Genomic DNA, 25,464 nt, shown 5'->3' on the forward strand with positions numbered 1-25,464 from the left:
AAATATTTAAAGGGCAACAAACGTGGATTTTTAAATTAATTTTTAGAAAATATCTAAAGGGCAACAAACCTGGATTTTTAAATGAATTTCTAAAAAATATTTAAAGGGCAACAAACGTGGATTTTTAAATGAATTTTTAGAAAATATTTAAAGGGCAACAAACGTCGATTTTTAAATGAATTTTTAGAAAATATTTAAAGGGCAAAAACGTAGATTTTTAAATGAATTTTTAGAAAATATTTAAAGGGCAACATACGTGGATTTTTAAATGAATTTTTAGAAAATATTTAAAGGGCAACAAACGTGAATTTTCAAATGAATTTTTAGAAAATATTTAAAGGGCAACAAACGTGGATTTTTAAATGAATGTTTAGAAAATATTTAAAGGGCAACAAACGTGGATTTTTAAATGAATTTTTAGAAAATATTTAAAGGGCAACAAACGTGGACTTTTAAATTAATTTTTAGAAAATATTTAAAGGGCAACAAATGTGGATTTTTAAATGAATTTTTAGAAAATATTTAAAGGGCAACAAACGTGGATTTTTAAATGAATTTTTAGAAAATATTTAAAGGGCAACAAACGTGGATTTTTAAATTAATTTTTAGAAAATATTTAAAGGGCAACAAACGTGGATTTTTAAATGAATTTTTAGAAGATATTTAAAGGACAACAAACGTGGATTCTTAAATGAATTTCTTGAAAATATTTAAAGGGCAACAAACGTGGATTTTTAAATGAATTTTTAGAAAATATTTAAAGGGCAACAAACGTGGATTTTTAAATGAATTTTTAGAGAATATTTAAAGGGCAACGTACGTGGATTTTTAAATTAATTTTTAGAAAATATTTAAAGGGCAACAAACGTGGATTTTTAAATTAATTTTTAGAAAATATTTAAAGGGCAACAAACGTGGATTTTTAAATTAATTTTTAGAAAATATTTAAAGGGCAACAAACGTGGATTTTTAAATTAATTTTTAGAAAATATTTAAAGGGCAACAAACGTGGATTTTTAAATGAATTTTTAGAGAATATTTAAAGGGCAACAAACATGGATTTTTAAATTAATTTTTAGAAAATATTTAAAGGGCAACAAACGTGGATTTTTAAATTAATTTTTAGAAAATATTTAAAGGGCAACAAACGTGGATTTTTAAATGAATATTTAGAGAATATTTAAAGGGCAACAAACATGGATTTTTAAATTAATTTTTAGAAAATATTTAAAGGGCAACAAACGTGGATTTTTAAATTAATTTTTAGAAAATATTTAAAGGGCAACAAACGTGGATTTTTAAATGAATTTTTAGAGAATATTTAAAGGGCAACAAACATGGATTTTTAAATTAATTTTTAGAAAATATTTAAAGGGCAACAAACGTGGATTTTTAAATGAATTTTTAGAGAATATTTAAAGGGCAACGTACGTGGATTTTTAAATTAATTTTTAGAAAATATTTAAAGGGCAACAAACGTGGATTTTTAAATTAATTTTTAGAAAATATTTAAAGGGCAACAAACGTGGATTTTTAAATTAATTTTTAGAAAATATTTAAAGGGCAACAAACGTGGATTTTTAAATTAATTTTTAGAAAATATTTAAAGGGCAACAAACGTGGATTTTTAAATGAATTTTTAGAGAATATTTAAAGGGCAACGTACGTGGATTTTTAAATTAATTTTTAGAAAATATTTAAAGGGCAACAAACGTGGATTTTTAAATTAATTTTTAGAAAATATTTAAAGGGCAACAAACGTGGATTTTTAAATTAATTTTTAGAAAATATTTAAAGGGCAACAAACGTGGATTTTTAAATTAATTTTTAGAAAATATTTAAAGGGCAACAAACGTGGATTTTTAAATGAATTTTTAGAGAATATTTAAAGGGCAACAAACATGGATTTTTAAATTAATTTTTAGAAAATATTTAAAGGGCAACAAACGTGGATTTTTAAATTAATTTTTAGAAAATATTTAAAGGGCAACAAACGTGGATTTTTAAATGAATTTTTAGAGAATATTTAAAGGGCAACAAACGTGGATTTTTAAATTAATTTTTAGAAAATATTTAAAGGGCAACAAACGTGGATTTTTAAATTAATATTTAGAAAATATTTAAAGGGCAACGTACGTGGATTTTTAAATTAATTTTTAGAAAATATTTAAAGGGCAACAAACGTGGATTTTTAAATTAATTTTTAGAAAATATTTAAAGGGCAACAAACGTGGATTTTTAAATGAATTTTTAGAAAATATTTAAAGGCAACAAATGTGATTTTTAAATGAATTCCTAGAAAATATTTAAGGGGCATCAAACGTGAATTTTTAAATGAATTCCTAGAAAATATTTAAAGGCCAACAAACGTGGATTTTTAAATGAATTTTTAGAAAATATTTAAAGGGCAACAAACGTGGATTTTTAAATGAATTTTTAGAAAATATTTAAAGGGCAACAAACGTGGATTTTTAAATGAATTTTTAGAAAATATTTAAAGGGCAACAAATGTGATTTTTAAATGAATTCCTAGAAAATATTTAAAGGCCAACAAACGTGGATTTTTAAATGAATTTTTAGAAAATATTTAAAGGGCAACAAACGTGGATTTTTAAATTAATTTTTAGAAAATATTTAAAGGGCAACAAACGTGGATTTTTAAATTAATTTTTAGAAAATATTTAAAGGGCAACAAACGTGGATTTTTAAATTAATTTTTAGAAAATATTTAAAGGGCAACAAACGTGGATTTTTAAATTAATTTTTAGAAAATATTTAAAGGGCAACAAACGTGGATTTTTAAATTAATTTTTAGAAAATATTTAAAGGGCAACAAACGTGGATTTTTAAATGAATTTTTAGAGAATATTTAAAGGGCAACAAACATGGATTTTTAAATTAATTTTTAGAAAATATTTAAAGGGCAACGTACGTGGATTTTTAAATTAATTTTTAGAAAATATTTAAAGGGCAACAAACGTGGATTTTTAAATGAATTTTTAGAGAATATTTAAAGGGCAACGTACGTGGATTTTTAAATTAATTTTTAGAAAATATTTAAAGGGCAACAAACGTGGATTTTTAAATTAATTTTTAGAAAATATTTAAAGGGCAACAAACGTGGATTTTTAAATGAATTTTTAGAGAATATTTAAAGGGCAACAAACATGGATTTTTAAATTAATTTTTAGAAAATATTTAAAGGGCAACGTACGTGGATTTTTAAATTAATTTTTAGAAAATATTTAAAGGGCAACAAACGTGGATTTTTAAATGAATTTTTAGAGAATATTTAAAGGGCAACAAACGTGGATTTTTAAATTAATTTTTAGAAAATATTTAAAGGGCAACAAACGTGGATTTTTAAATTAATTTTTAGAAAATATTTAAAGGGCAACGTACGTGGATTTTTAAATTAATTTTTAGAAAATATTTAAAGGGCAACGTACGTGGATTTTTAAATTAATTTTTAGAAAATATTTAAAGGGCAACAAACGTGGATTTTTAAATTAATTTTTAGAAAATATTTAAAGGCAACAAATGTGATTTTTAAATGAATTCCTAGAAAATATTTAAGGGGCATCAAACGTGAATTTTTAAATGAATTCCTAGAAAATATTTAAAGGCCAACAAACGTGGATTTTTAAATGAATTTTTAGAAAATATTTAAAGGGCAACAAACGTGGATTTTTAAATGAATTTTTAGAAAATATTTAAAGGGCAACAAACGTGGATTTTTAAATTAATTTTTAGAAAATATTTAAAGGCAACAAATGTGATTTTTAAATGAATTCCTAGAAAATATTTAAGGGGCATCAAACGTGAATTTTTAAATGAATTCCTAGAAAATATTTAAAGGCCAACAAACGTGGATTTTTAAATGAATTTTTAGAAAATATTTAAAGGGCAACAAACGTGGATTTTTAAATGAATGTTTAGAAAATATTTAAAGGGCAACAAACGTGGATTTTTAAATGAATTTTTAGGAAATATTTAAAGGGCAACAAACGTGGATTTTTAAATTAATTTTTAGAAAATATTTAAAGGGCAACAAACGTGGATTTTTAATTGAATTTTTAGAAAATATTTAAAGGGCATCAAACGTGGATTTTTAAATGAATTTCTAGAAAATATTTATGGGGCATTTTTATATAATTTGTATATATTTAATCCCACCAACAATATGTAACATTTTCTTTAGATTTGTTATGTCCTTCAACTAACACTCTTTTTCAATTTGTTTTTCAGTCTGTCAAAAAGAAACCTTTTACAGAGGTCGAGTTGTCAGGTAAGTTAATGTAATTTATTTACGTAAGTATACCACTTTCTTTTTGGAAGTGGAATATAAAAATATAAAATATAATAATATAAAACATAAAATATAATATATAAAATATGAAATATAAAATGTAAACTATAAATATAAATAAATGCAATAAATTTTAAATGAAATGTTCCGAATTAAATGCGATAAATATGTATGTGAAAATGAATTATTTTAAAAAAAAGTTGCTGGGATTTGTAGCTTATTATACTTTTGACTTCCTAATGTTACCTCAAATTCACATACCCATGTATGCAGCTTGGAGAAGAAGAACAATAGCTATCGAATGCATGTTAAATTGTAATACTTTTTATTTTCGTTTTGTTTTTCTACCTCTGTTTTTGCCATTATCGTAGCAACAATCTTCAGGTTTGATTGTTGCTGCGATAATGGCAAAAATCGAATTGTGCAACTTAAATGTAAATGCAACGTAATTACACCATTGTTCAGGAAGAAAATAAGAACAACTATTTCATACATTCAACAAATAAGAAGCATGGGTCTTGATTTCATTGCCGCAAATTGTTAACCGTGTGTAGATTTGCCTCCATGAATTCAAAACTCACACCCACCCATATACTTGGCCTTACCCACTTTCGATGAAAATTTTCAGTTACATTATTATCGCTTACAAAAAAAAAAAAAAAATACTTTCACTCGATTATTTTTCTATTTATTTGTTCCCAAGCCAATTGTGGGTGATGTGTGTGAGGATTATTTCGAATGCATGTTTTTCGCGTTTTTCTCATCATAGCGTCGTCATTATAACATTTTTTAATTTTAGGAGGGTTGGCGTTTTTTTTTTTAATTTTGTTGTTTAACAAAACAACAATAGCAACAATGAACTTGTACATAAATCACAAAACTTCCGCCGTTGCATGTGAAAATATTTTCGTGTATGTAAACAATTTTTTTTTTAATTCTCAGGAGAAGTTGAATGCATTTTTTGGGATCTATTGTTAGAATTTTAATTTGTTGAAAAAGTCTATATGAAATATTATTAGCAAAATAACGTTTTAGTGAATTGCCGGGTACGCTGCTTATATTGCAACCTACACATGTATTTACATATGTACAACTTATAATTTGTAGGTATTTAAATATAGAACGTATGTACATTTCTTTCAAAAATAAAATTAAATAACACACATTTGAAAATTGTTTGGTCTTGTAATTAGAGTAAAAAAATGGAATTAAGACATGAGTTTGTTGTAGATCATTAATTGAGGCATGACTAGAAATTCCAATCTAAAGCTGAGATAAATTTTAAAATTTGTTCTATGGATATACATATTATTTTAAAACAAGTAAAAAAGAATCAGTCAGTATACCCTGCGTCTATGTAAATTGAAACTTTCATCTACGTATTGATCGAATGTATTTAGGGTCTTTTCAGAATTTTGTGGGCCTTTTTTGGACATTTGAGCTTTTCGACAAAAATTTGGATTAGGATTAAAGTTCAAAAGTGTTGCGGTGAAGGTACTTAAAGGAATGGACCGAAATAGTACATTATGGAAGTGGTTCTTATTTTAGGAGTCATATCTTTTCGATAGACATCGCGCCAAATTGTCATTTCAGTGGGTCATCGTATAACTTTTGCACCGGTATACCAGGAAGCATGGACTTGTCCACGGAAAATATAATATCGCGGTAAACAGGACCACATTGAACAGGATCGGTATACATTTCCAAAGGATCTTCGCACAGACCCTAAACTGTACTTAGACACAGATGATGAACTTTTGTGGGGGAGGACCGATATGGGCCGTTTTAGAAGTTAAACTAAACTTGGACAAAATATTAAGAGACCAAATTGGTTGCCCCATTCAAGAGATATCGTGCATACCATTTTAGTGACATTTTTTAAATGTTGGAGGATGTACCGGAAGTTGTGAACCGGTATTGCCTATCTTCGAACTGAATCTGAAGTTTGGACAAAATATGACGAAGGCCAAATTTTGGGCCAATTCGGTAAATCAGTTCGTGAGTTATCGTACTCTCCAGTTCGAGAGTTATCGTACTCTCCACTACATAAGTGCCATAGGGGTTTTTTACACCGTTCGGGCTGTTTTCTCCAAAAGAATGGGCTTGCCCCTTAAAACAACTTTTATCGTCGTAATTGAGGCAACGAATTCAAGTTGCTTCAACAAAAATCAAATTTTGTTTATTCGAACCTAATCTATATCTGGTAGATACATTAGGATGTGTCAAGTATAGACCAAATCGGTCACTTCCTTCAAGAGTTATCGTGAGCACAATTTTCCCGAATATTTTTGAACTTTTGTGGGGGAGGTACTTGATAGAGTGGACCGATTATCTTCGAACTTAATCTATACTTACTACTTACTCAGCTGGCCCATTACAGAACATTTGTTCCGTAGACCGAACTAAGAAAAGATCCCCAATTCTCTCTGTTTTTCGCTTCGCTTTCTGGAATATCGCGCCTTGTCATCTCTTCACCCACTTGTTTGCGCCATCTATTCTTTGGCCTGCCAATTCTGCGTGCACCGCCATGTGGCATGTATTCATACGCCTTTTTAGCGGGCTCATCATCGCTCATTCTTATGATTTGGCCTAGCCAACGCAATCGTTGCATCTCGATACGTTTAACTATATTGATGTCGTTGTATAGCAGATACAGCTGGTTGTTCCTGCTACGTCGATATTCACCGTCAACGCAAATCGGCCCGTAGATCTTTCGAAGAATTTTCCTCTCAAACACACCAAGAACTGCCTTATCTGCTTGCGCAAGTACCCATGCTTCGGAGCCATACATTAGCACGGGTAGTATCAGCGTTTTGTATAGTGTTATTTTTGTTTGTTTTGGCTTTGTTTTTACTGATCGTCCATGATGTCTATGTCATCAGCATAATCAAGTAACATGTGGCTATTGGTGTAGATTGTGCCATTTCTTTTGACATTTGCATCTCGTATTACCTTTTCCAGCAAAATGTTGAAAAGGTCACACGAAAGGCTGTCTCCTTGTCTGAAACCTCTTTTGGTACTGAACTGTTCGGAGAGGTTCTTTCCAATTTTAACTGAGGATCTAGTATCAGTTAAAGTCATCTTACAAAGCCGAATGAGCTTTGCGGGGATACCAAATTCAGACATTGCATGGAATACCTTTGATCGGAGGGGACTGTCGAATGTTGCTTTATAATCGACAAAAAGGTGATATGTGTCTATCTGCATCTCTTATGTCTTCTCCAGGATTTGCCGCAGGATAAATATCTGGTCAATGGTGGACTTGCCAGGTCTTAAGCCACATTGGTATGGTGCAATTATTTCGTTGACCATTGGCGTTAGTCGTTCGCACAATATCCCTGGCACTTTCTTATAGGCAAAAGGGAGAAGACATATGCCCCTATAGTTGGAGTATACAGTCTTATCTCCTTTCTTGTGGACGGGACATAGGATACTCAGGTTCCAATCGTCGGGTACGCGTTCTTCCCGCCTTATCAGCGCGTCGCCTCCGGTTTTAAACAGCTCGGCTGGTAAGCCATCGGCTCCTGCTGCTTTATTATTCTTCAGCCGGTTGATTGCGTTTTTACCTCATCTTGGCCGGGCGGTATGCATTCTATACCATCTTCTTGGATTGGATCTACGGTATTATCGTCATTGCTACTATTGTATTCCAGCTGATTGGAGAAATGTTCCTTCCATATCCTGAGCACGCTATCTGTATCTGTTACCAGATTACCTTGCTGGTCTCTACAGGAGGATGTGCCTGTACCAAAGTCATCTGTTTGGTAGAATTTTCGGACTTCATTCTGGCTCCTGTACATCTCGATTTTTTCACACTCCCGCTTTTCCATTTCTCACTTTTTCCTGCGGAAAAGACGTTTCTCCTCTCTCCTTTTCTCCCTGTATCTCTCTCGTGCGCTACGCGTTGCTACGGATTGTAAAGTAGCCTTATATGCCGCATTTTTCTCTTCGGTGGCAGCACGACACTCCTCATCATACCATGGATTCCTTGGTGGAGGTCTCTGGTATCCAAGTATGGATTTTGCGGCTGTTTGCATGGAGTGGGCAATGCTTTGCCATTGCGCTGATATGTTATCGGGATGAGGAGGGCTTTGATTAAGCAATTGGGCTAGTTGAGTGGAATATGCTGTGGCTATCTGTTGTGATTGCAGCTTACCGATGTCTAACTTTCGTGTTGTGTCTGTTCGTACTTTGTTTGCTACGTTCAAGCGGGTGCGTACCTTTGCTGCAACAAGGTAGTGGTCCGAATCAATGTTTGCGCCTCGGAACGATCGTACATCCAACACGCTCGATTCATGTCTTCCATCTATCACAACATGATCAATTTGGTTTCTTGTTTTCTGATCTGGAGACAGCCAGGTGCCCTTATGAATATCGAGATGATTAAATCTGGTACTGCTAACTACCATGTTTTTTGCAGCAAAGTCTATCAGCCTCATACCATTGTCAGATGTTTCACTGTGGAGACTGAATTTCCCGACTCTTGGGCCAAAGATATTCTCCTTTCCAATTTTGGCATTAAAATCGCCTAGAATAATTTTAATGTCATGGGCAGGGCAACGGTTATAGGTTTCTTTAAAGCGCTCGTAAAATATATCTTTGGTCTGTTCGTCCTTTTTTCAGTGGGAGCATGAGCGCAAATAAAGCTGATGTTGAAGAATTTAGCTTTTATTCGAATTGCAGCAAGTCTTTCGTTCACTGGGGTGAATCTGGATGCCAGACGTTTCAGTCTCCGACTAACTACAAATCCGCAACCAAACTCATGCTTTACGTCATGGCAGCTATAATACAATGCGTCACCTTTAGGTGTTGTTGTGACGCCTTTTCCAATCCATGGTATTTCCTGTATGGCAGTAATATCGGCATTGTACTTTTCAAGCACGTCTGCCAATGCGGAGACTGCACCTTCTCTATAAAGAGTCGTTTGCGGGGTTCGTCAACTTTAGAGGGGTTTGTTTTTCTTTTCTTTCGTTTTTTCATAGTAGGCTGTTTTTTCTAGGGGAGGGTTACTAACCCTACACCCAACCCCAAGTTTTTAACGTTCTTATGGGTGAACGCGTGGCACATGTTAGCTCACTACCTTTAACGGGTGTTAAAGGCAGTTCCCCAGGTGACACCACGGGTAGGTCAGTGTCCACTTGAGATGAAAGAGGGACCAAGATAAATCCTGGGCTTTGCCATGTTAAAGCCGGTCAGGACCGTTCCTTGGTATCTTCCATCCCCTACGTCACCCGAACTTAATCTATGTTTGGACAAAATATTACGAAGGCTAAATTTTGGACCAAATCGAGTGATCAGTTCGAGAGTTATCGTGCTCTCCAGCCACACCTTTCGGGCTGTTTTCTCAAGGAGTATGGACTTGCCCCTCTTGAAGGGAGTGACCGATTTGGTCCATACCTTACACATCCTAATATATCTCAGGTTCGAATATGGACTATATTTTTGTCCGCTCCATCAGGTACCTCCCACATAAGATTTCGGATATGTTCACTTTAAGTCCTGCTCTCGAATCACTTTGATTTTTTGTTGAAGTAACTTGCCTTCGCTGACTCAATTGCGACGCGGCATCAGGGGCAATTCCATACTCCTTGAGAAAACAGTTCAAAATGTGTAAAAACCCCCATGGCATCATGTACAGAGCACGATAACTTTCGAACTGATCAACAGATTCAACATCTGCGTCTAAGTGCAGATTAAGATCTTTTGTAAATGTATACCGACGCAGTTTGTTGTGGTTCTGTTTACAGCGATATTGTGGTTTCCCTAAAAAAACAGCCGAGTGCCTCACCATGTCGTCGGCGGATAATTTACATGGGGTGACGAAGATTCTTCCAGTATGGCAACACAAAGACATGCTTTCGTTGCGGTACTTGCTCGGGAGTTAACGTGAGAGTCATTCTAATGGCCGTATTGTGAGGGAGTCCTACCCAGGCATGTCAGGAGGGATCTTCATGATCTAGATTGAGAGATAAGTTCAACGATATAAGACATAGCTCTCTATGAAAATCGCAGATGTCATAAACAACTATCGTCATTCACATTCTCGGAGTATATTTCCCATCTACCGCAGCTGAAGAGTGTCGATGTCGACCGATAGTGACTGAGGTTACAAATATTTCCTAACATGATCAATTATTTATACCCAAGCTCCTTTAGTGCAAAATGTTATTGGTCATTGGATTTCTAGAATATAACATAAATATGTATGTATGTATGAGTATGTTGTTGGTTGGCAATGTGTCAAAATCTAAATATAAAAAATGCTCTGCTTATTTTTAATTGCCACCAAAGTTTTGGGCGTCATGAATTTTAATGCGTTTTCTTTGTATTCTGCAATTCATCATAACTTCATGCTACCATAAAGCGTATGCGTATGCATGACGGGCTGGCTGCACATAAAAGCGATGATGATCTGCATTAGCACCAACATTACAAACTGTAGTGCAATGGGATCAACATTTTTACTCTTGGCAAATAAATATTGTCGTGAGTTTGCAAAGCGTTGGATTTTTTTATAACGCACAATTCGCATAAATTTTTTCATGGGGGGCTTCTAGAATGCATTGGACTTTTGCGAGAACTAAAAATAGTTTATTTTTTTTTAGTTTAGATTTATTTTTATGCTTAGCTATTAAAACAGATTATTCGCATCATTGTTGCAGTTGTTGACGTTGTAAGGCATTTGTCTTGAAAGAGTTTGGGGTTTTTTAATTTTACAAATTGTGATGTGTTTTAAATACCGAATATCTATTTTTAAATTTTAAATAATCAAGCAAACATAACGTTCAAAATTGGGACAATTTATGGCCTCTTGAGAAATATTCCTTAAAATCGTACGTTTTTAGCTCTGGTTGTTCTTTGAAAAATATTCCTAAAAGTCCACCTTTATAATTCTGATGGTCCCTTTAAAAATACATTTAATTTTTAAATCCACCTTTATGGCTCTGATTTTGCCTCAACAAAGAATATTTTTTGGGCCAACCTCAGAGCCATAAATGTGGATTCTTTTAAAGAGTATTTTTTGAGCCAACATCAGATCCATAAACGTGGATTTTTTAAGAATATTTTTTGAGCCAACATCAGAGCCGTAAACGTGGATTTTTTAAAGAATATTTTTTGAGCCAACATCAGAGCCATAAACGTGGATTTTTTAAAGAATATTTTTGAGCCAACGTCAGAGCCATAAAGTGGATCTTTTGAAGAATATTTTTGAGCCAACTTATGAAGCTTATTTTCAAGGGACCATCAGAGCTATAAGCGTGGATTTTTAAAGCATATTTTCAAGGGACCATCACAGCTATAAGCGTGGATTTTTAAAGCATATTTTCAAGGGACCATCACAGCTATAAGCGTGGATTTTTAAAGCATATTTTCAAGGGACCATCACAGCTATAAGCGTGGATTTTTAAAGCATATTTTCAAGGGACCATCACAGCTATAAGCGTGGATTTTTAAAGCATATTTTCAAGGGACCATCACAGCTATAAGCGTGGATTTTTAAAGCATATTTTCAAGGGACCATCACAGCTATAAGCGTGGATTTTTAAAGCATATTTTCAAGGGACCATCACAGCTATAAGCGTGGATTTTAAAGCATATTTTCAAGGGACCATCACAGCTATAAGCGTGGATTTTTAAAGCATATTTTCAAGGGACCATCACAGCTATAAGCGTGGATTTTTAAAGCATATTTTCAAGGGACCATCACAGCTATAAGCGTGGATTTTTAAAGCATATTTTCAAGGGACCATCACAGCTATAAGCGTGGATTTTTAAAGCATATTTTCAAGGGACCATCACAGCTATAAGCGTGGATTTTTAAAGCATATTTTCAAGGGACCATCACAGCTATAAGCGTGGATTTTTAAAGCATATTTTCAAGGGACCATCACAGCTATAAGCGTGGATTTTTAAAGCATATTTTCAAGGGACCATCACAGCTATAAGCGTGGATTTTTAAAGCATATTTTCAAGGGACCATCACAGCTATAAGCGTGGATTTTTAAAGCATATTTTCAAGGGACCATCACAGCTATAAGCGTGGATTTTTAAAGCATATTTTCAAGGGACCATCACAGCTATAAGCGTGGATTTTTAAAGCATATTTTCAAGGGACCATCACAGCTATAAGCGTGGATTTTTAAAGCATATTTTCAAGGGACCATCACAGCTATAAGCGTGGATTTTTAAAGCATATTTTCAAGGGACCATCACAGCTATAAGCGTGGATTTTTAAAGCATATTTTCAAGGGACCATCACAGCTATAAGCGTGGATTTTTAAAGCATATTTTCAAGGGACCATCACAGCTATAAGCGTGGATTTTTAAAGCATATTTTCAAGGGACCATCACAGCTATAAGCGTGGATTTTTAAAGCATATTTTCAAGGGACCATCACAGCTATAAGCGTGGATTTTTAAAGCATATTTTCAAGGGACCATCACAGCTATAAGCGTGGATTTTTAAAGCATATTTTCAAGGGACCATCACAGCTATAAGCGTGGATTTTTAAAGCATATTTTCAAGGGACCATCACAGCTATAAGCGTGGATTTTTAAAGCATATTTTCAAGGGACCATCACAGCTATAAGCGTGGATTTTTAAAGCATATTTTCAAGGGACCATCACAGCTATAAGCGTGGATTTTTAAAGCATATTTTCAAGGGACCATCACAGCTATAAGCGTGGATTTTTAAAGCATATTTTCAAGGGACCATCACAGCTATAAGCGTGGATTTTTAAAGCATATTTTCAAGGGACCATCACAGCTATAAGCGTGGATTTTTAAAGCATATTTTCAAGGGACCATCACAGCTATAAGCGTGGATTTTTAAAGCATATTTTCAAGGGACCATCACAGCTATAAGCGTGGATTTTTAAAGCATATTTTCAAGGGACCATCACAGCTATAAGCGTGGATTTTTAAAGCATATTTTCAAGGGACCATCACAGCTATAAGCGTGGATTTTTAAAGCATATTTTCAAGGGACCATCACAGCTATAAGCGTGGATTTTTAAAGCATATTTTCAAGGGACCATCACAGCTATAAGCGTGGATTTTTAAAGCATATTTTCAAGGGACCATCACAGCTATAAGCGTGGATTTTTAAAGCATATTTTCAAGGGACCATCACAGCTATAAGCGTGGATTTTTAAAGCATATTTTCAAGGGACCATCACAGCTATAAGCGTGGATTTTTAAAGCATATTTTCAAGGGACCATCACAGCTATAAGCGTGGATTTTTAAAGCATATTTTCAAGGGACCATCACAGCTATAAGCGTGGATTTTTAAAGCATATTTTCAAGGGACCATCACAGCTATAAGCGTGGATTTTTAAAGCATATTTTCAAGGGACCATCACAGCTATAAGCGTGGATTTTTAAAGCATATTTTCAAGGGACCATCACAGCTATAAGCGTGGATTTTTAAAGCATATTTTCAAGGGACCATCACAGCTATAAGCGTGGATTTTTAAAGCATATTTTCAAGGGACCATCACAGCTATAAGCGTGGATTTTTAAAGCATATTTTCAAGGGACCATCACAGCTATAAGCGTGGATTTTTAAAGCATATTTTCAAGGGACCATCACAGCTATAAGCGTGGATTTTTAAAGCATATTTTCAAGGGACCATCACAGCTATAAGCGTGGATTTTTAAAGCATATTTTCAAGGGACCATCACAGCTATAAGCGTGGATTTTTAAAGCATATTTTCAAGGGACCATCACAGCTATAAGCGTGGATTTTTAAAGCATATTTTCAAGGGACCATCACAGCTATAAGCGTGGATTTTTAAAGCATATTTTCAAGGGACCATCACAGCTATAAGCGTGGATTTTTAAAGCATATTTTCAAGGGACCATCACAGCTATAAGCGTGGATTTTTAAAGCATATTTTCAAGGGACCATCACAGCTATAAGCGTGGATTTTTAAAGCATATTTTCAAGGGACCATCACAGCTATAAGCGTGGATTTTTAAAGCATATTTTCAAGGGACCATCACAGCTATAAGCGTGGATTTTTAAAGCATATTTTCAAGGGACCATCACAGCTATAAGCGTGGATTTTTAAAGCATATTTTCAAGGGACCATCACAGCTATAAGCGTGGATTTTTAAAGCATATTTTCAAGGGACCATCACAGCTATAAGCGTGGATTTTTAAAGCATATTTTCAAGGGACCATCACAGCTATAAGCGTGGATTTTTAAAGCATATTTTCAAGGGACCATCACAGCTATAAGCGTGGATTTTTAAAGCATATTTTCAAGGGACCATCACAGCTATAAGCGTGGATTTTTAAAGCATATTTTCAAGGGACCATCACAGCTATAAGCGTGGATTTTTAAAGCATATTTTCAAGGGACCATCACAGCTATAAGCGTGGATTTTTAAAGCATATTTTCAAGGGACCATCACAGCTATAAGCGTGGATTTTTAAAGCATATTTTCAAGGGACCATCACAGCTATAAGCGTGGATTTTTAAAGCATATTTTCAAGGGACCATCACAGCTATAAGCGTGGATTTTTAAAGCATATTTTCAAGGGACCATCACAGCTATAAGCGTGGATTTTTAAAGCATATTTTCAAGGGACCATCACAGCTATAAGCGTGGATTTTTAAAGCATATTTTCAAGGGACCATCACAGCTATAAGCGTGGATTTTTAAAGCATATTTTCAAGGGACCATCACAGCTATAAGCGTGGATTTTTAAAGCATATTTTCAAGGGACCATCACAGCTATAAGCGTGGATTTTTAAAGCATATTTTCAAGGGACCATCACAGCTATAAGCGTGGATTTTTAAAGCATATTTTCAAGGGACCATCACAGCTATAAGCGTGGATTTTTAAAGCATATTTTCAAGGGACCATCACAGCTATAAGCGTGGATTTTTAAAGCATATTTTCAAGGGACCATCACAGCTATAAGCGTGGATTTTTAAAGCATATTTTCAAGGGACCATCACAGCTATAAGCGTGGATTTTTAAAGCATATTTTCAAGGGACCATCACAGCTATAAGCGTGGATTTTTAAAGCATATTTTCAAGGGACCATCACAGCTATAAGCGTGGATTTTTAAAGCATATTTTCAAGGGACCATCACAGCTATAAGCGTGGATTTTTAAAGCATATTTTCAAGGGACCATCACAGCTATAAGCGTGGATTTTTAAAGCATATTTTCAAGGGACCATCACAGCTATAAGCGTGGATTTTTAAAGCATATTTTCAAGGGACCATCACAGCTATAAGCGTGGATTTTTAAAGCATATTTTCAAGGGACCATCACAGCTATAAGCGTGGATTTTTAAAGCATATTTTCAAGGGACCATCACAGCTATAAGCGTGGATTTTTAAAGCATATTTTCAAGGGACCATCACAGCTATAAGCGTGGATTTTTAAAGCATATTTTCAAGGGACCATCACAGCTATAAGCGTGGATTTTTAAAGCATATTTTCAAGGGACCATCACAGCTATAAGCGTGGATTTTTAAAGCATATTTTCAAGGGACCATCACAGCTATAAGCGTGGATTTTTAAAGCATATTTTCAAGGGACCATCACAGCTATAAGCGTGGATTTTTAAAGCATATTTTCAAGGGACCATCACAGCTATAAGCGTGGATTTTTAAAGCATATTTTCAAGGGACCATCACAGCTATAAGCGTGGATTTTTAAAGCATATTTTCAAGGGACCATCACAGCTATAAGCGTGGATTTTTAAAGCATATTTTCAAGGGACCATCACAGCTATAAGCGTGGATTTTTAAAGCATATTTTCAAGGGACCATCACAGCTATAAGCGTGGATTTTTAAAGCATATTTTCAAGGGACCATCACAGCTATAAGCGTGGATTTTTAAAGCATATTTTCAAGGGACCATCACAGCTATAAGCGTGGATTTTTAAAGCATATTTTCAAGGGACCATCACAGCTATAAGCGTGGATTTTTAAAGCATATTTTCAAGGGACCATCACAGCTATAAGCGTGGATTTTTAAAGCATATTTTCAAGGGACCATCACAGCTATAAGCGTGGATTTTTAAAGCATATTTTCAAGGGACCATCACAGCTATAAGCGTGGATTTTTAAAGCATATTTTCAAGGGACCATCACAGCTATAAGCGTGGATTTTTAAAGCATATTTTCAAGGGACCATCACAGCTATAAGCGTGGATTTTTAAAGCATATTTTCAAGGGACCATCACAGCTATAAGCGTGGATTTTTAAAGCATATTTTCAAGGGACCATCACAGCTATAAGCGTGGATTTTTAAAGAATATTTTTTACAGCGATTGATAAATTCAGGTTTATAATTCTTATAAACCCTTGAGAAAGAAAGTGGCCCCTTGGCAAATTATTCTTCTAAAATCCACATTGATCGCTCCGAAAATCCATTTAAACATATCTTTTTAAAAATCCACGTATATAACTGCGATGGTCCCTTAACAAACACTCTTTTCTTTAAAAATCCACGTTTATAACAGTAAAGGTCCCTTGAAAAATATTCGTTAAAAACCTAATACCCTAGTAAAAGTAGTGTCAAAAATAATCAATAGTTTTGCCCCTTCTTTGCCTGTTGATTAAATAACAACAACTCATGTGTGGTGGCAAAAAACTCTTCTGATATTGCACACTCTTATCTTGACAATCGAAATAAAACTTGAGGATAAATGGCAGACAACCAGACATGTTTATAAAATAGGATTATGAATGGTATTATTTTCAATTAATTTTTAGCAGAAAATATTTTTTTGCACGTGATTATTTTTTTTATTAACCAGAAATATGGCGAGCGTTGTTATTTTTTGTATGTGGAATTAATTTTTGAAATGAAAAGAACACCAAAAATGCGAAAGTGGGTGTTCTCACAGCGGTATTAATTATTGTTTCATTAACACTTTTTTTTGTAATTAGTTTCTTTCTTCTTTTAATGCTCTGGTCTATTAACACATCTTAGCAGATGTTGAATAAAATTCATTATGAGTTTCGGATACACGAGCAAATGAGAAATCCATTTGAAACAGCTTATTTTATGGTACAATTTTTTTATGATTTCGTATAAAAAATTAATTTTATGAAATAAAGAAATCAAGAAAAAATTATGTTAATTAAAAAACATTAAGTAATATTTCGAAGTAATAAATATAAATTCTATATGTAGAAATGCTTTAAGAAGGGACCAACTAAAATTTTTATACATAAAATCCTTACAATCTTTTATCGAAAGAAAACAAATTTAAAACTTATATTTTTGCTTGGCAAAATGCAAGGATTTTTTAATATTCAATAAAATTGTCAAACTCCCAATACAACCATTGCTTTATTGTGAACACTTCCCCAATGATTGATTTTTGTTTGGCAGTAAACAAATGTCTCCAATTGAGTGTTTGACTATTTTTATTATTTTGTTAGATGGCCTTACCAATACCCTTCTGACACACTTCGGCATCGGTTATTTCAACAATTTAAAATATCTTATCAAATTATTTTCAATTTCCTCTTATCACATACAATTTTTTGTTTGTTTGTTATTGTTTTTGATTTATCCACTTAGCAATTAATAAAAATTCTTATTATTTGTGTTACTCACAGGAAAGCAATACCAAAAAGCCGCTAATAAACAGAGAGAATTTCCCGTAAAGATAACAGCTCTCACAAAAAGCCGAAAACAAAACAATATAAATCACAGTCAGACAACAACGCAACACTCTTCACTGGGTCTTCTAAATTTGTTGTTTTCTATGTCTAGAATACCCAATGAAGGTCTCACACATATTGAAAATATTCTTTAAAAATCCAGGTTTTGTAGCTCTGTTGGTGCCTTGAAAAATATTCTTTAAAAATCCACGTTTTGTAGCTCTGATGGTGCCTTGAAAAATATTCTTTAAAAATCCACATTTTGTAGCTCTGATGGTGCCTTGAAAAATATTCTTTAAAAATCCACGTTTTGTAGCTCTGATGGTGCCTTGAAAAATATTCTTTAAAAATCCACGTTTTGTAGCTCTGATGGTGCCTTGAAAAATATTCTTTAAAAATCCACGTTTATAGCTGTGATGGTCTCTTGAAAAATATTCTTTAAAAATCCACGTTTATAGCTGTGATGGTCTCTTGAAAAATATTCTTTAAAAATCCACGTTTATAGCTCTTATGTTGTTTTGAAAAATATTCTTTAAAAATCCACGTTTATAGCTCTTATGTTGTTTTGAAAAATATTCTTTAAAATCCACGTTTATGGCTCTGATGTTGCTTTGAAAAGTATTCTTCAAAAATCCACGTTTATAGCTGTGATGGTCCCTTGAAAAATATTCTTTAAAAATCCACGTTTATAGCTGTGATGGTCTAGTGAAAAATATTCTTTAAAAATTCACGTTTATAGCTGTGATGGTCCCTTGAAAAATATTCTTTAAAAATCCAAGTTTATAGCTGTGATGGCCCCTTGGAAAATATTCTTTAAAAATCCACGTTTATGGCTCTGATGTTGCTTTGAAAAATATTCTTTAAAAATCCACGTTTATAGCTGTGATGGTCCCTTGAAAAATATTCTTTAAAAATCCACGTTTATAGCTGTGATGGTCCCTTGAAAAATATTCTTTAAAAATCCACGTTTGTAGCTGTGATGGTCCCTTGAAAAATATTCTTTAAAAATCCATGTTTATGGCTCTGATGTTGCTTTGAAAAATATTCTTTAAAAATCCATGTTTATGGCTCTGATGTTGCTTTGAAAAATATTCTTTAAAAATCCACGTTTATAGCTGTGATGGTCCCTTGAAAAATATTCTTTAAAAATTCACGTTTATAGCTGTGATGGTCCCTTGAAAAATATTCTTTAAAAATCCACGTTTTGTAGCTCTGATGGTGCCTTGAAAAATATTCTTTAAAAATCCACGTTTATAGCTGTGATGGTCCCTTGAAAAATATTCTTTAAAAATCCACGTTTATAGCTGTGATGGTCCCTTGAAAAATATTCTTTAAAAATTCACGTTTATAGCTGTGATGGTCCCTTGAAAAATATTCTTTAAAAATCCACGTTTATAGCTGTGATGGTCCCGCGAAAAATATTCTTTAAAAATCCACGTTTATAGCTGTGATGGTCCCTTGAAAAATATTCTTTAAAAATCCACGTTTATAGCTGTGATGGTCCCTTGAAAAATATTCTTTAAAAATCCACGTTTATAGCTGTGATGGTCCCTTGAAAAATATTCTTTAAAAATCCACGTTTATAGCTGTGATGGTCCCTTGAAAAATATTCTTTAAAAATCCACGTTTATAGCTGAGATGGTCCCTTGAAAAATATTCTTTCAAAATCCAAGTTTATAGCTCTGATAGCCCATTGATGATAATCAATAAAACCATTACCAACCACAAGAATTGAAGATAAGTGTGGAATTAAAAATTCTAAAAATACCGAATTTGGAAAAATCCGAAATCTATATCATCATTTCTTCAATATTTTGTAAATGACAACCTGGTGAGACAATCTAAGAGATAGCAAAACAAGTTACAAAAAGACCGATATTCTGTCAGTTATCAAACCCCGCTCTCTTTCTCCCTCTTTATTACACTCACCCACAATCTCTCTCCCTCCCTGGCTAATGTTGTGTAAAACCAATGCCACATAGCCAAAAACTCGAACATTTTTTATCTTACCTTCTTACTCCCCAACATTGTCATCATATTTATAATAATAATAAAAAAATAAAAGCAAAAACAAATTAAAATAAAGATTATGGTATCAGAGAAGCGGCCCATATGACCGACCAACCGGCAATAACAATAACAAAAAATAAAAAATAACTTTGCCGTAAAAACGTAAAACCCTTTAACGCAGAGATAAACCAAAGTCCCCACGCCTCCCTCCAAAAACTGAGAACCCCACCATAGCACAATCTCAAAACTTAGCGTATGGCGAAAAATGTAACGAATTCCAGTAAGGCCATCCATCTATCAGCCGTCGCATTCGGATATGGGGGTTCTTTTGAGTGTTCTGTTGATTAAAAAAAAAACTTCAGTCTGCTTTTCCAAACGGGAGTGAGTGAACAAAATCTGTGTTAACACGGCCGGAAATATTTTTTATTTTAACTCCTTGAAAATATCTGTCTTGCCAGCAATTCGCTCGGTCAAGTGGTAATACTTCCGTTTTCGTTTGTCGCCGTAGCCCACCCCCTTGGGTGGAATTTCATTGAAAAAGAGAGTTTGTGAACGCGATAAAGTGCAAATGATTCACATTTCACTTTAGTTTGCTATGATTGATCGTTTCGTGTGATTAGATTCGTTTTGATTTCGTTACGATTTGATTTCACAAAATAGTTTTTTTTTCTTCTTCGGCTTGGTATGCTGAAGTGAAGTGCTAAGTGTTGATGAGCGTGTAGAAAAGCCATTTAATTGCGGAATTCAGAGTTTTACGTCTTCGTAGCCGTCCATTTATGTTTGTGATTTGATTGATACGAAAATCGTGTTTTGACGCTTTAGTGATCGCTGTCTGCAGTTTGTTTTGTGTGTTTGTTTCATTTAATTAGCACATATTTTTTTTGTTTGGTTTTTGGCCTAGTCGTGCGTTCTTTTTTGTTTACAAAAAATATGAGCAATAATGATGATATTTGTAAGTAAACAATTATTTGTTTTTTTTTTTTAATTTTTATTTTTTGAATTAATTCTCTTTCGAGTTGAGCTATTTAGACCTAATAGGTACATTGAAAAATTAGGAATCCACCGAAGTCCAACACATTCAACCACTATGCTACGTTTCACGGGTGGTTAGACCGATCATCAGGCATATTGAATGGTGTTTTTTAGTGGGTGGACGAAGGCTAAGCTTGGAGACTAGCATTTATATCACAAATCATTCGAAATTTGTATATTCGAATTATTTATTTATTTTAATGTTAGTCATTTAATTCCAAATCTTTCCTATAGTCCGACTTGGCTGGTAACCCTATTTTTCAATGCTTTATTACAAATACTAAGGCAGCTTTTTCCACCTTTATTTTATTTGTTCTTCTTTATCAGAAGATTTTGATCATCAATATTTGTCATCGGAATCTTTGACAAGTTGATGGTGGCTTAGAACGCTAAGACGCCTGCAACCGTGTCACTTAGTTGTTGGGGTCCCAGGTTCGAATCCCAGCCTGGCTCATGCTGAAATCATTTTTTTGTTTTGCCTTATTAAGGCGAAGGTCATTTTTAGAGTGATATTTGAATTAATTCTCTTTCGAGTTGAGCTATTTAGACCTAATAGGTACATTGAAAAATTAGGAATCCACCGAAGTCCAACACATTCAACCACTATGCTACGTTTCACGGGTGGTTAGACCGATCATCAGGCATATTGAATGGTGTTTTTTAGTGGGTGGACGAAGGCTAAGCTTGGAGACTAGCATTTATATCACAAATCATTCGAAATTTGTATATTCGAATTATTTATTTATTTTAATGTTAGTCATTTAATTCCAAATCTTTCCTATAGTCCGACTTGGCTGGTAACCCTATTTTTCAATGCTTTATTACAAATACTAAGGCAGCTTTTTCCACCTTTATTTTATTTGTTCTTCTTTATCAGAAGATTTTGATCATCAATATTTGTCATCGGAATCTTTGACAAGTTGATGGTGGCTTAGAACGCTAAGACGCCTGCAACCGTGTCACTTAGTTGTTGGGGTCCCAGGTTCGAATCCCAGCCTGGCTCATGCTGAAATCATTTTTTTGTTTTGCCTTATTAAGGCGAAGGTCATTTTTAGAGTGATATTTGAATTAATTCTCTTTCGAGTTGAGCTATTTAGACCTAATAGGTACATTGAAAAATTAGGAATCCACCGAATTTTATTTTTTTAGTTTTAAGTTTTAAGAATTATTTTTGAGATTTCAGTTATTGTGATTTAAAGAATAAGCTTTATAGAAACACTGCAAAGCGTGCATATAGTCGTGGTGGATGGCCTGAACGGAGTACATAAATGTTGTCTTCATAGAAGCCCTGAATAATGTCTTTATAAACACTCTTAAGGGAAATGAATAACATAAATTATTTATGGACTTTGCCATGTTAAAATCGGTCCCAATTTCTTCGCAAGTAATAGAAATATTTTTATGGTTTCTCTGTATATTTTACCTGTGTATAGAAAAGAGGTCATTTTATCTCCATCCATCCCCATCTCCATTCACCTCCAAAAAAAAAAAAAAAAAAAAAAAAACTGCAAGTCATGGAAAATAATGAAAACAATCCTTATCAGTAAATTCAACAAAATTTGTTTATTTCCCAAATCTGAAGGTTCCCGTGATTTGTCGGAATGGTTCGGGTGATGATGTGTATTACGACATATTTGACATACAACGTCAATCTACGAACACCTCTTCCCCCACCATTAAACTGATTGAAATGAAGGGCTATCAAGATATCAGCCAATCCAACATATATGAGATGTTCTAGAGCAGATCATAAAGATAAAGTTTGATAAAAAGAAATTAAATCATGTCATAAATAACACACCCTGACATACACACCAAACAAAAACAAAAAAAATTATAATCTCAATTCATATGACTCAACCATTAGGACTATGTTTTGGTAATATTTAAGATTACAAAATAAATGATAAATAACCAAAAAATTCCATTCACGCAATGATTTGTATTGGGGTACATTTTGGCATATTTCATTTTTTTATTCTACTAGCGAACCCGGTTCACATTGCTGGCCCTTCAAACAGTTTTATGTTACCTTAAGTCAGCAATTATAGTTTTCTTGCATCGCTAATTAGTCGGGATCTGCAAGTGACTATAAATAAAAAATCTTCAGATTTGTTTGTGTCGATATGTAATTTTAACATACCGCCAAAAAGCTGATGACTTGAGGCAGGCATTTATTTCATCTGCTGGAATAGTATACCTGGAAGTGTTTGTCTGAAATGTATAGGTGAATTGCTTCTTAAATTATTATACGCCATCGTAAATTCGTTCCAGGTGATAACTTATATTTCATATTGCAGATGAGCCCTTCATTCACATGAATGTCCAGTGGCAACTTAAGGACAGCTGTGTTCTCCATCCACCTTCCTTCGTTATGCATAACATCTGGTATTTCTATTGATTTGTAACATATTTTAGAAATTGGGAGTGATCGGGTCTTAAAGCTAAAATATGTAACACGAGTTGGGAAAACACGTTCGTAAGTTGATATAGTCTATTTCCGCCAGTGGCCAACCCTGTACATCATCTGAAAATGAATTGGAAATCTGTTTTGAAGTTTTGGAGATATAACGTATTTAAAAAATGGGCGCGCTAGAATTTTTTTAAAATAAGGAGGGCATGCGGGAGGTTCCCCGTCCCCTCCGATTCAAAAACAAATTCAATTAAAAAATTGTATAGCCTTTTTTCACCACGGGTATTCGTGGTGGGCCATCGCTGTTCATTCTCGGAAATTTTAAAGAAAATGGGCTCAGTACTTTCACAGATATAACATACTTAACAAAGTGGGCATGGTTGGGTCTTTAAGCCCTAAATAAGTACCTAGGGTTGGAGATTCAACCACAGTTGTCGCGCACGTTAGTAGGTTTTGTTGCAAAGACAGAGTTTTAATCAAATAGGACAGAGGGGAGGTTCTCCGCCCCCTCAGAAATACAACAAAATATATAGCCTATTTTCGCCAGGGGTCATCACTATCCATTCTCTGAAATTTTCGGTTTAGTAGTTTTGGATATATAATATATTTAAAAAGTGGGAGTGGTCTGGTTCCAAATTAGTACATAGGGTTGGAGAAACAACCACGATTGTCCCCAAATTATTTTTCTCTCCGATACGTTCTTCAGTTTTGTTAAAATATCGTTTTCAAAGAAATAGGGCATGGGAGATGTCCCCCTCGGATTAAACAAAATATATTATATATTTTCACCACGGGTCCTCCCAGTAGATTCTCTGGCACTTTCAAGAAAATCGGTAAAGCAATTTTTTTATATATAAGCTATTTAAAAAAGTGGGCGTTGTCGGGTCTTTAGGCCCCAAATCAGTACCTAGGGTCGGAGACACAACAAACACTGTCTCGCAAATTAATTTTCTCTCCGATACGTTCGTTAATTTTGTAAAAAATAGAGTTTTTAAAAAATAGGGCATGGGGGAGGCAACCCTCTCACACAACAACCGTTGTCTCGCAAATTAATTTTCTCTCCGATACTTTCGTCAGTTTTGCTAAAATAGCGTTTTTAAAAAATAGGGCATAGGGGAGGTACCCCGCCCCCTCCGAAATGCAAAAAATATATAGCCTATTTTCACAACCGCCTATTTTCACATTCTCTGAAATTTTCAAGAAAAACGGTTTAGCCGTTTTTGAGTCTATAAGGAACATACAAACATTGTCTTTTATATATAAGAAGATATCTTATATATCTGATGAAGCTATAGCTATCGATATGTTGCCTTGTAATTTAAATACTTGGTTTCCAATAAGACAAAAGCTTCTCTATGCATAACATCTGGTATTTCCATTGATTTGTAACATATTTAAGATTGTGGGAGTGGTCGGGTCTTATGGTTTGTAAACTTTACATATAAAGCGCATTTAAAAAATAGGACGCTGGGTATAACCCGCACCTCCGAAATTTAACAAAATTTTTAACCAAGGGCCATCCCTGTACATCATCTGAAAATTACATGGAAATCGGTTTAGAAGTTTTGAAGATACAACTATTTAAAAAAGTGGGCGTGGTTGGCCAACATTGTCTATCGAATTAATTTTCAAACCCCGCTTCGCCGAAATACCACAAGATATATAGTTTATTTTCACCAGGCACCAGGGGACATATAAGCAGCCTATTTTCACCAGGATTATCGCGGTACATTCCCTGAAATTTGTAGGAAAATCGGCTCAGAAGTTTTAGAGATATAACATTTAAAAAAAAAAAAAAATTGGGCGTGGTCGGGTTTTAAGGTCCCAAAATGAGTCCCTAGGGTCGGAGACACAACGACAATTGCCTCGCAAATTAACTTTCTCAAAATAGCGTTTTTAAAAAATACGGCATTGGGGAGGTCCACGGAGCAGGGTGATTCGGAGGGTAGAAGTTCGGAGCGGGGTGGATCGGGGGTGGAACTTCGGAGCAGGGTGGTTTGGAGCAAAGTTGTTCGGAAGGTAGAAGTTCGGAGCGGGGTGGATCGGAGGGTG

General features: G+C 34.0%; 1 protein-coding gene across 3 annotated transcripts in view; it reads left to right on the forward strand.

The window, feature by feature from the left end:
* Eip63F-1 (Ecdysone-induced protein 63F 1) overlaps positions 1 to 25,464 on the forward strand; it is a 320,395-nt gene that overhangs the window by 77,404 nt on the left and 217,527 nt on the right. For all 3 annotated transcript variants that reach the window (XM_073986984.1, XM_073986983.1, XM_073986985.1), the window contains exon 3: positions 4,249 to 4,288. In XM_073986984.1, coding sequence (XP_073843085.1) covers positions 4,249 to 4,288 — 40 coding nt within the window. The remainder of the gene's footprint in view (positions 1 to 4,248; positions 4,289 to 25,464) is intronic.

This window comes from Musca autumnalis, unplaced genomic scaffold (genome assembly GCF_047663935.1).
Source record: "Musca autumnalis isolate F117 unplaced genomic scaffold, ASM4766393v1 scaffold_4, whole genome shotgun sequence".
NCBI classification, from domain to species: domain Eukaryota; kingdom Metazoa; phylum Arthropoda; class Insecta; order Diptera; family Muscidae; genus Musca; species Musca autumnalis.